The following is a 12,560-nucleotide window of genomic DNA, read 5'->3' as shown; positions in this document are numbered from 1 at the left end:
CGTTGTTTGAGGACAGAGGTGAAGAAGGAGAATCTTGTTTTAGGGGAAGCAGGGACAAGTAAGCTTTGTGCACTACACAAGATATATAGTTCCACTTTTCATTTTAGAAGAAGAGGAATCTGTCATAAATTATAAACATTTTAAAGTTTCCCTTTTTAATTAACAAATTAACTTCTAAATGCAAATAAAACAGAGGACAACAGAGATTCAAATGCAAGATGTTTGATAAGCATTACCTAGGTAACTCAAAAAGGGTTAGGGTTAGGGTTAGGGTTAGGGTATCATATTTGTCAACTTTGTAAAGCATCCACATGTAAGTCAGCACCTATGAAGACAATCACACTGTTTTTTTTTTGTTCATGTCCAAATCCACAACATCCAGTGTGCACTCATGTTTCTTGGGCCTCTTCCTACTGCTTGGTAATCACAGATGGGGTCATTCAAGGTCAGGTCTGTCAGCGTGGCTCCCAGGAGAAGCTCTGAAGGCCAAAAATCCAAACTATTTTTGAATTCTACTGGGGGCTGAGCCTGAGACCAACTTCAGAATGACTGTAGCACAGGAAACTAATCAGCTAAATGCATGTAGATGGAATTTGTTGCTTTTTTAGAGTTTAGTATAAGTACTTCACTTCAAGAGGTTTTTGAGGGGAGCAGCGCTCTGTCTGATGTGAACAAGTGAACACAAAAACAGTGGTGCATGTGTTCGGGTGTTGGAAGGGGGATATAGCCTGTAGATGGACTGCGTATGTAAACAATTATTTTTGTGGGAGAAAGTACTTCTGGTTCCTTAAAGAAGGTCTTGGTTTAGGGAGTCGCTTAAATAGGCAACAAAATCACATTAAGACACTTTCACACAACAACCCCTGCTCCTTCCTTTGACTATAATGACTATGTTTCCACAGACTCTGATATTAACCTGATTAAGACAACAGTTGGAATAAGACACTGCCATGTGACCAGAATTTTCATTTCCATTAACCTGAATAAGGCCAGACTCAGAATACGTAATAATCGAAGTAAGACATGTAGAGTATTTGGACCATAGCTGTATTATGTATACGTCTTAATTGCAGGTTAATAACAGTTACCAACTGCTCGACAACACATGTCCAGGTTGTAAGTAAGATGGAAAATAACAAGGCGTTGTAGCTTTTGCAAAATTAGAAACTACCAAAATGGTATACAATATAGCATCATACATTAAACAATTTCAGGTTGGGGTTTTAAAACTGGCAGAATAATGCCAGACATAATGGCGTAAGGGACGTCATGATCTGAGTCATTATCTGGCTATGCTCTGTGACATGTAAACTTGAATATGATTGAAATATTAAATTTGCAACTCATACAAACTGTAATTGAAATAGTGTCCTGCTCTGAATAAGGTCAATAGTGGTGTCTATGGAAACATAGTCGATGTCTCAGTGTTTTGGAGGCATGACATGCCAACAAAGTCAGTTAATAATCCATCACGACTATGAACTCTATTTATGTACAGTTTTTTTTAAAGTAACACGGTTTTCACAGGACATTAACTGTCCCTGAAAGAAAATAGAAACTTTAAGTTCCAGAATCAAAGAAAACTGATCGGATTACCATGTTTTTCCCTCATGGCAGTGACGCAAACCAAAGTGTTTTTTATGAATGAAGCAGTGATACCGCAAGACAAAACTAGTAACGATGCATTTGATAATTGATTCATTCTATTTGACAAATTGGGCAAAACAGACACTGGCTCTAGAGAGGTCCTTTCATGTTTTATGTTACCTCTGTAGGTTTCCTCACACACTTGGAAGGGCACGGAGACAAGGTGGAGTTGAACCGACCGTGAGACCTTCCTGCCTGTTTGAACCCTGCCGGTGCAACGCTGGAGCAGAGACAGTAGCCAGAAGTTTGGGATCAAATCCAAAAAAAGGCAGCCTCTAGCAATAAATGTGCATTCATTTGTTTTTTTGGGGGGGCTTAGCTTTGACAAGAGCACCAATGGGAGGGGGTGGGATGTATCCATTGCCTATTTGTGTAGCCTGCTCTTGCTAGCTTCTCCGGACTTACCAACCCTAGCTGTATATGCCAATAAAACCTATGCACTGACCCTTGCAGAATAACATTAACCTGCAGAGGATGCCATTGAAAAAAGGTCACCCTGAAGTTAATATCTTAATTTTGGCTCTACTCCTGCATGACAGCACCTGTGAGATTTAAAAAGTGGTAAAATATTGTATTCTTAGCTACTGTTACTTCAGAGAATATTGACACAAAAAATGAAATTTCAAAATTAGAGAGTTAAGTCTCCAGTCACCTGAAGGCTCAGCGGGTCTCACTGTTCAGGGCTGCGTGCAGACAGCAGCGCCCTGGGAGTGCTCAGCTGTAAGTGTTGAGCTCCACTGTTGAGAAAGACCTATCCCTATTATTCTACCTCCACATCATGCACCGACCTTCATTTATCAAAGCTGAGTCCTGGCCTGGGCTAGTGACACACTGGGACCGCACTTGTCATCTAGACCATACATTATGTCAGTTAAAGCTGTTTTTTATTAGCTGGATGACAGATAGTTCTTTAATTGTTTTGTTATTTTTTTTCTCCGTATGTGAGAAAACACGGAGCTTGAACATGGGAATGTGTGGCCTCTGCTTTTGCTATGTTTGGATAGAAAAATTGGGAAAGTCTTACAGAGCATGTGTGAGTAGTGCTAATGTGGTAAAATATAGAAAGCTGACAGCACAGTGACGTGTTTCGAGGTCTCAGGACATGGTTTTAATTAAACATATAACAGAGAAGGCTTTTTAATAAATAAACAACTTAATCAGTGTGTGACGTCGACTCCCTGGGGAGCACGTGGGTGAGGTGGTGGTGGTGAAGACACTGAAAGGCAGGAGGTGAGAGGTCAAGACTTATCCATCACAGATTTTAGACAAGAATATCTAAGTTTATTACCAGGGAATTCAACAAAAATGTATCTTATGCAGCAGGGTGTAATATTTTTTTCTTGTGGCCATTAGAAATGGATTAACGTCAACCTGGGACCTGACATCATCTTTTGGTTATGATCAGTTTAAATTAACCAAAGAAGAGATGACGATGATGATGATTAGAATACAAATCATTCATCAAGGAAAACGGCTAAACATTTGCTGTTAGCAGCTTTTTTAAAACATGAAAATTTGTTCCTTTGCTCTGTTCTGTTCTATTGGCCCGTTTCACATTTTGATTCGATTAGCACAGTGTAATATTAGTGGCTTTTTTTCCATTCAAGTGTCAATTCAAGCAAAGACGAGTGACAGTCTGACTGTGAACCCGCACTGACCCTTAAACTAAAGGGCTAAATGAAATTCAGATGTCACTCACTGAGTTATTCACTTACTTTCATATGTCAGTTCATGAGAACTTGCAGGCACTAAGACAGACCTAAAGAATATAGATTTACTATGGGTATTATTTACTACGGAATTAAATAATCATTCCAGTTTAATAGAACTATTCTACTGGTATGTAAAATATAGGCAGCTGAACCCACTTTGCTTCCCCAACTTTTCAAAGTTTGATCCAACTGAGCTCCTGCATTTCAGTGATTTGATTTTATGATCCAAAGACATTCTTCTTCCGCTCATCTATGGTCAGGTCACAGTGGCAGCAGGCTATGCAAGGTATTTCAGATAAAAACTCCTGGACAAACCCTGAGATGCACTCCTTTATTTGGTGCATAACTCATCCCTAAGCTGTCATCAGACCTAGAGGTGATGCCTCTCATCCTGGCTGCTCCACACTGAAGGCAGACCACATCATCTGCAGTTCTTATGTTCCAAACTGTGGACACTGTTCGCCTTGGCTGAACTCTGAGTTTCTGTCCAGGATTATCACAAATCAGAGACAACACCCAGTGCGTTTGTCTTACACATCTTTGGTTAGACAAGGACCAGGTGGCTAGTAGCAGTGACCCTGGCTTTGGTAAATGGCTTTGTGTTTATATAGTGCTTTTCTAGTCCTGATGACCACTCAAAGCACTTTACAGTACAGTTCTACATTCACCCATTCACACACACATTCAGACAGTGCATCTATGCGCAGGACTTTGTTATTCCATCGGGGGTCATTCAGGGTTCAGCATCTTGCCCAAGCACACTTCAGCATGCAGATGGGTCAGACTGGGGATCGAACTGCTGACCTTCAGGGTGGAGGACGACCAGTCTACCCCTCAGCCACAGCCGCCCATGGTAACCCTGTATCCTGCCTGCAGAGGCAGTTACCTAAGAATCCACTGGTGGACATCAGCAGTGAGGGAAGCCATCAGGGAAAAATAGGAGGCCATTCGGATCAGGAGTCTCCTGAACCAGAAAACATTGGCAGGGTACAGAAGGGCTGCAGCAGTCACCTCTCTTCTTTCTAACAAATTTTAGATGACTCTGGAAGGGAAAGCAGGGTTCAGGCTGTATTCAGCCTGGGAGGAGAATAGCTGATGCAAACTGGGAATATTGTTGAGTGGTGGAAACGGCATTATGTGGAGCTCCTGAACCCGATGAGCATGCCCACTGGGGATGAGTAACAGTCTTAAGACTGGGGTGAGCTTCACACTGGTCCCTGACAGAAATTGCTGAGGTGGTCAAGTTGCTCTTCTGAATGAAATGTTTAACATACACAGGCCTTTCACATTACTTATAATAGTTAAAAAATTAGGTATAATAATTTTTTGGCAAATATTATTTACACAAATTGCAAAGGAAGTGTAACACTTGTGGTAATGACATTAAATTAAGTTGCTAAAAAAAGGTAACACAGATTTCTGTGATGCTTTACTTTATGCTGATACAGTCAGACTGAGTTAAACAAGTGTCATGTGCCATCTAAAAAATGTAGTCTAGTTTCCTGAATAAACTTTAGTCTGTATATTTTGACATTAACAGTCGACATCATTTTAATTTAACTTAATGTAAATTATGTGTCTAGTCTTTGTGCTAAGTCAGACTAACTATAGCCTGGATCTGACATAACATGGACATGCAGAATGTGTCTTTTCATCGAACTATGGGAATGTATTTTTGGACTGCTCCTTTATGGAGCCGCTTTAAACAGTTTTTAATTCTCGCTTCCTTTGCTTTTCTCAGTGCAGCCATAAACGTGTTCGTTTTCCCATCATAGTTTGTATAAGGTATAGAAGTTTTTATTCTCCTCTGTGGGCAGCTGTTCAGCAGCTACTGGTGTGATGGGAAGTTGCAAAGTCGAAGCTGAGCACTGGTCTGGACCCAGGCTTATTTGTCATTTACAAGCTCAGCTTTAACTCCAATGATTTCCAGATGTTACAGATGTTATTACCACATTATTGCTGCTGGTAGAGCCCCAACTGTGAAACCAACCACAACAGGCCTAGCCTAAATGCTAGCGGTGGAAGTAGAAGAGTTTGACTCTGTGTTGTTTCTTTTGGCTACAGGCCACTAGGGCCTCTAAAGGTTTTAACTGATGTATTTAGGAAATTTGAGGCTCCAGCAAAGAAATCATGAGGTTTTTCAGTAGAACGTTGAAAGTGCAGTGATCCTGATACTTATTGTATCTACACTTTTAATTTTTAAGGAACACCTAGCTGATCTGGATACAGTCTGATACAACAGGCCAGTTCCAATGTTCAGCCACTGTGGCTCATTTTCGAGGATATAGTGCTGTTGAACTGCATGTCCATAGGTGTTCCCATATTTTTGTTCATTGCAATCAAATCAGTGACTGTAGGCAAAAATTACCTTTTGGTATAATGCCACAGAGTTCAACGGCACGAAACTCACTTCTAGAACAGAGACAAAGGTTTCCATCTCCACAAAGAAGGAACTGCTGATCATCATGAGATCCTATAACTCAAAAAATATGCACTGACAATCTGCTGAGGAAAACTTAGTGATGCAGTGAAAGCGAGCGATAGGACCTTTAAAAAGTGACTATATGTGTCAGGCCACTATTCCTCAAGAATGAACATTCACTCACATCTCAATCAATCATCTTTATTGGCGTCAGTCTAATATGAAACACAGAGGAGAGCTGAAATAACAGGATTAAATACAAATTTAAAGATAACCATTCATGAAACTATTCATCACTGACCAACCTATACTACAACAAGACGATTCAATGTCAATAAATATATTCATAAAAATTTGATCTTTGAAAAAGATTGTTTGCTCTCAACTATCCTGTTCCGTCTCCTCCAGTCTTCCCTTTCCTCATACCTCAAATCTACTGTTGACATTAGCATGTGTGCCCATCAGGAGAACCACTCCATTATACACACTGGACAAGTGGCTCAGTGTGACAGAAAAGAAACATCAGAGACGGATTAAGAGAAAGTGGGTTACCAGTAAGATGGAGCTGGAATCATGACATAGTTGTCAGTGGACTGACATTACCACCTCTGGGCCCTGCAGCGGTCATTTCATCCTTATCTTTAATCACACAACTGATTGGTGCTGCTCTTTTCTAAAACACATTATCTGCAATGGTTTTGTTGATGTGTGTAGAGGCCAGATGTCATGATAGGGCCTAATCTTCCAACTGATTGTCCACACTTTTATGCACCACAAAGAAAATAAATACATTATAAAGTCCTAATTGTTGCCAGACAAATTTTAGACTGCATGTCAGTAAATAAAATGGTTATGCACATGGCTGTGTAATTTCACAATTGGAAAGTTTCTGGAAAAAAATGCAACAGTTGTATAAGGTCAAAATATTATTTACAAACAGATATCACAATGAAACTTCTACAGCTGATCTATATTAAGAGGATTCTTGTTTTGTGTCTTTGTCTCTAAAAAAATTGTTAAAGCCAAGCGTTTTAAGATAGGCCATGGGTGATATATGAAGAAGTGAAAAACCCCATAATTTACATCTCAGAGAAAAAAACGTTGTAGAATTTTTTTATTATTTTTTATATATAAATTTGTTTCCAGAAGAAGACACGCAGAGCTAAACATTTCTATACTAAATAAACATTTAACTAAACTTCTGTATAATAAAGTTCCCCTTGGATATTTCTGTAGTCATTTGATTGGTTGAAAGTCTGTTTTTACGAGCTCCCGCGAAGGGAACTGTCGCTTTGAACTCTGGGTAATGAAGTTTGTGTGTCAGTGGCCGCTCGGTTAGCCCGTTAGCTGTTGATGCCTGGAGGTCCGCTCAGCCTCACCTCCGATGGCTGAGGAGAGAATGATGAGCGGGAAGACGGTGGTGGTGACCGGGGCTAACAGCGGGATAGGAAAGGCCACGGCGGCCGCCATCGTGAAGCTCCGGGGCCGCGTGATCATGGCCTGCCGGGACCTGGGCAGCGCGGAGGAGGCGGCCCGGGAGATCCGAGAGCAGACCGGGGCCGATCGGGCCCAGCTGGTCCTCAAACAGCTGGACCTGGCCTCCCTCACATCTGTACACACGTTCTGTCAGGACATGATGAAGGTAGCGACATGGGGTCATGTCACCACACAGCCCGAATATCCCAGGTGCCAGCAAGGAAAGAACGATCAGGCCAAACGTCATTCATAAATCCACCTATTTTATGATTGGACCTCTGTTATCTAGAAACCTCATTACTCAGAAGTTTATATTGTTCATTATGTCTTTGTCGAAATACCACTCTTTGATTCGGCATAGATTTCAAACCTAAAACAACATGCGCCTAATGACACTGTCAAAGTTATAAATCTGCTGCCTTTCCCAAAAACATAAATAGTAGAAATGATGAATAATGTTTCAATATTTTGTTCATAATCACTAAATAAATAAAATAAAAGGTGATTTCACACACACTGGAAATTAAAATAAATAAATGAAGGAGACTTAAAAAACAGGTAAGACAACTTAAAAAAAGATTTGAACGAATAAGCCTTGAAACTATTGTGAAAATGAAATATATAATAAATGTATTTAAATTATTATACATGTCACTAAATACGAAAGTGACAAAAATACCTGTGAGTTAACTGCTAATCCCAACCGCAATTGTCCTGCTGCTAATCCTTTGAGTTACAGTTAAAAAACAATGAAGGTTCGGCACAGGTGATCAGTGTGTCACCGACATCAGTCAAATCATCACACTTATGGGCCACACCCAGATCTTAATGAAATATGCTGATTTGGTCACATGAGAAACTTATGGAACTGAAATGTAATGGAGAGAGATTTGAGCTGATAAAATCTGAACTTTATGGAGCTCTGTGACTTCCACTGGTAATATCTTCTTTAATTGGTCAAATTGGTTCCCATATGGTTTTAAAGGTCTTTTCAGCTCCATATTTATCTAAAGAGTAAGCTATCCTCAGCATGAAACACAATATGATTAGTTTAAGTTAGTTCATTGTGTCATCAGGAAAGTTAGTTTTTTGTTTTTTGAGTTGTTGCCGAAACTTCCTGACTCTGAAGTGAAAGCACTTCACTCATTGTTTACCATACCACACTAACAGCAGTTAGTGATCAGTGTATGGTCAGGAGTAGTCTGATCATTTCATTTTAACACAGCTTCCATCCCATATTAAAGCATAGTGTATACTGTCATTATGGCTTTCAAATATTACATAGAAGTGAGACACATTGTCCTATATCCTCAAATGCAGGTTTTACACTGAACCTGAAGCACAGCCTGCACAGTTCACAGTACACCATCAAAGTAAAAGCACACAGATTATCTGTAGACGTCTCATAATCTCCTCTGTGCTGTTGAGCAGGAGGAGCCTCGGCTGGACGTGCTCATCAACAACGCTGGAGTCTACCAGTGTCCTTACACCCGAACCGAGGACGGCTTCGAGATGCAGTTTGGGGTCAACCACCTGGGCCACTTCCTGCTCACGCACCTGCTGCTGGACCTCCTGAAGCGATCTGCTCCCAGCCGCATCGTGGTGGTGTCCTCCAAACTCTACAAGCACGGTCACATCAACTTTGAGGACTTGAACAGCGAGCACAGCTACGACAAGGCCTTCGCCTACAGTCGGAGCAAACTGGCCAACCTGCTGTTCACCTGTGAGCTGGCCCATCGACTGGAGGGCAGTGGTGTGACGGTGAACGCCCTGACTCCAGGCTTAGTGAGGACTAATCTGGGGAGGCACGTTCATGTCCCGGTGTTAGCTCAGCCCATGTTCAACCTGCTCTCCTGGGGCTTGTTTAAGAGCCCTGAAGAAGGAGCTCGGACTTCAGTGTTCTTGGCCTGCAGCCCAGACGCAGGCGGTGTGCAGGGAAAGTGCTTCGCAGATTGTCGGCCTCAGGTTCTGCTGGACAAGGCCACAGACCGGGAAGTCGCCAGTAAGCTGTGGGACATTAGTGAAGTCATGGTGGGCATAACCACATGAGTTCAAGATCTCAGGACCAGATTGTCGTCACAGAGTGAAGTGAATGATCTGATATATTTTCTAATTTATAGTGAATGACAGAGTGCTATATTTGTGTGATTCGGGTAAGGGCTGGCTATCAGGTTCACTACTTTGAGGAGTATGCTTTTTTTTCATTAAAAGCCTCTGAAACCACAGAATGCAGATTTTTCCCTGTGGGTTAAATAATAGTTAACATATTTTTAAACATACACATACATTTAAATCAAAATTAATTTTCTTTCAAGGTATGAACAAAAATCCCCTGGGCTTTAGACTTGTCATATGAGTCATAGACATTATGATCAAATACATTTGGAGTAAATATGCCGAAGTGTATAAAATATGTTAGAATATATTCATTTAAAAATAAATGTAACTTAATTCCAAAAAGTGTGTCATTTTTTTTTCATATCCATGATAATGGCCTGAGTTACGTTTTTCTAAGTTTCTTTTCTACAGTTACGATGCAGCATAATATAACATTTGAGTAAAAACACATTGCACTATACAATTTCACACTTATGTCATATTATCAACAGTAAGTTATAAGGTTCAGTTCAATCGCTTTTATTAAAGATGGATCACAACAATTTGCAGTCAACAACCTGTTCCATTCCAGTACTCCAGGTGGCAGTAATGTAGAATACTGTACAATAAATATGATACTGTACAATATGCGATTCTACTTGTTCAGCTGTTGATCGCATAAGACTATTATGAAGCGTTTTCAAAATATTCGAAAAGCTAAACAGATTTTGTGATATATAGCAGAGACTTATTAGCTGCAATAAAATACTTGAGTACTCAACCAATCAGGCATCTTTCAGCGCTGTTGGCTCCACCCCAAGGATACCTGTACCCTAGTTCCTGAAATCTTAGCCCCTGTTCTGGAGTTCCTGCGTGGGTTCCAAGTTCCAGGGGAAAGTTCCTGTGGTGGAAATGCAGCTTTAGGCAGAAGTTTCCTATCAGACAGAACTCAATGCCTTGAGATATATTTTCTTTGAAAACATGACGGGTACTGTCATTTCTCAACAAGGTCTCTGCTCTTCGGAAGCCGTTCCTTGTATTAACATACCATTGATAAGCAGTCACTTACAGTCAGGGCCGGTCTTTCCTACAGGCGACATAGGCAGTTGCCTAGGGCGCCACTCAGAGGGGGGCGACAAAAACTGCGCAGAGCAAAAAAAAAAAAATGTTTTATTTTTGCGCCCCCTTCTCTATGTGGTATGGCCAAAAAACATTGTATTTAATTACTCTGACAGTTATTTAAGTAGTTTCATTAGAGAAATCAGTAAATGACAGCAGCACTCAGGTGGAACGTTTGGCACGGGAGCAGTTGCACCCTGTACTGTCAGATGCAGTCTGGATGAGGAACTGAATGCTCCGTGTCGTTCCTGCTGCTGCTTCCATCCTGTATTCTACAGGTTAGTAGTGGGTGAGAGTCACCTACGTTAGCTCATAAAGCCTCGCTTGATCACTACGGGTGTCATTGAGACGTGTTGACAGGTACAATTTAGAAACTCCGCTGGGCAGTGAGGAGAGACACTCGCGCACTAGGTGGGCGGGGCTACATTCGCCTGTATAGGTGTTTATTTTACCTGCACGTCGTCTTGCAGGCGGGTCGCGATAGTATATTGTTTACTTTACAGTGTGTAGTTCAGCTCTGACACACACAGACTCTGTAATTCATGTATTGTTATTGTGCCTTATAAAGACCAGTTACAAGCTAATGTTCAATAGATCTATATTGTAAATGTTTATATTTCTTTATGAGTGATGATGTATCTTAAGATGTTTGGAGGAAAGAGACACCATAATAATTGAATGTATGTTTTATGCACTTAAAAATGCAGTTACACTCAAAGAAATGCTTGTACTTGAAATTGTGTTTAATTTGAATAAGATGCAGTCTGGATGTGGAACTGAAGGCTCCGTGTTGTTACTGCTGCTGCATTCAGGCTGTATTCTACAGATATACTTTGTTGCTGTGGTATCAATTTTGCGACCCATAACATATATCTCCAACCAATACTTTGACATTAAAAAAATGTATCTAACATTAGGGTAAAATAAGGCAAAAATTGAGGTACGTACCTCCTTGGTGTTGTCAGAACATGCTAGCACATTGAGGCTTATGGTTAGAGTGTGTGTGTCCAAGCAACTTCGACGAAGAAAGAAATCATTTTATAATAGGTTTTCGTGTGGGGGGGCGCCAGGAGTGAAGCTTGCCTAGAGCGCCAAATGTGCTAGGGCCGGCCCTGCTTACAGTAAAATGATTGCTTTAGCCTACACACACACACACACACACACACACAGACACACACACACACTCTCTGACACTGTACTCCGGATGTTGGATTGCAACGAGCCACTGAGCCCCTGAAGAAAATCCAGGGTCTTCATGGGTTAGTTAAGCTCCAATCAGCCGTGCTGCTTGCTCTGAGCGTGGTCATTAGCTGTATTTTCTCTCCTGGTCAGCCACAAATAAATCTCTCCTCCCTGGTAGTCAGATCTCCAGGATACATAACGATTTTCCCACCTGCGTTCTTCATTAGGATATTTTCTGGATCATTTAAAGAGAGATGGAAAACAAGGTGGAAACACAAAGGCAGCCACTTTATCAAATCTCTCTGGCACAAAAGCCTGCTGGGGCCTTTTAATGGCAGCTCCGTCCTATTTATTTTACAAATAACTCCCAATTAGTGCAATTACAGAATTTAATGTTCTTAATCGGTGCAGTAATATTGAAAGGCTGGGTACTGCAGTGCTAATATAGATGTGAGGCCATCACTTGAGCCGCTGATGCAACACATGATGGTTTAATTAAAAGTGCATTAAGTCTGTCTTTCCCTCAGCTTCTGTTGGACTCACTGTGCTCAGGCCCCCAGCACCATCACCTCATACCTCACAACAAGCACAAGACATACTACACTGCTGCTTCTTCATCAGGCAGCTCCGGCGCTCCGGTTCGGAACAGAGACGCTGCTTGTACAATTTGGTTCAAACAATCATGCTACCCTCAGGATCAGTTGCGATAATGTGATTTTAACATTGGTGTTAAACCAAAAAGCTGGAACAATAATGACTCGTATTGTGACCTACCAGGAGATAACAGATGTGTTTCTGTGAGTTATGGACATCGTCACTCAGTGGTCGGACAGGAAGGATTTTTCTCCCACACTTAATTTTCACTTTCACTTGAATGTGAATCTAAATGCTTGTGTGCAGAGAGC

The 12,560-nt window shown here is 41.1% G+C and overlaps 1 protein-coding gene across 1 annotated transcript; it reads left to right on the top strand.

Moving 5' to 3' along the window:
* The first annotated feature begins 7,084 nt into the window (after window positions 1-7,084).
* LOC133962369 (retinol dehydrogenase 14-like) lies at window positions 7,085-11,396 on the top strand. Its single transcript, XM_062397946.1, has 2 exons — window positions 7,085-7,423; window positions 8,689-11,396. The coding sequence occupies exons 1-2, from the start codon at window positions 7,166-7,168 to the stop codon at window positions 9,304-9,306; spliced, it is 876 nt and encodes a 291-aa protein (XP_062253930.1). The 5' UTR covers window positions 7,085-7,165; the 3' UTR covers window positions 9,307-11,396.
* Window positions 11,397-12,560: the final 1,164 nt, after the last annotated feature.

This window comes from Platichthys flesus, chromosome 10 (assembly GCF_949316205.1).
Source record: "Platichthys flesus chromosome 10, fPlaFle2.1, whole genome shotgun sequence".
Taxonomy (NCBI): domain Eukaryota; kingdom Metazoa; phylum Chordata; class Actinopteri; order Pleuronectiformes; family Pleuronectidae; genus Platichthys; species Platichthys flesus.
The sequence above is the reverse complement of the archived record's forward strand: the minus strand, read 5'-3'. Positions and strand labels throughout refer to the sequence as shown.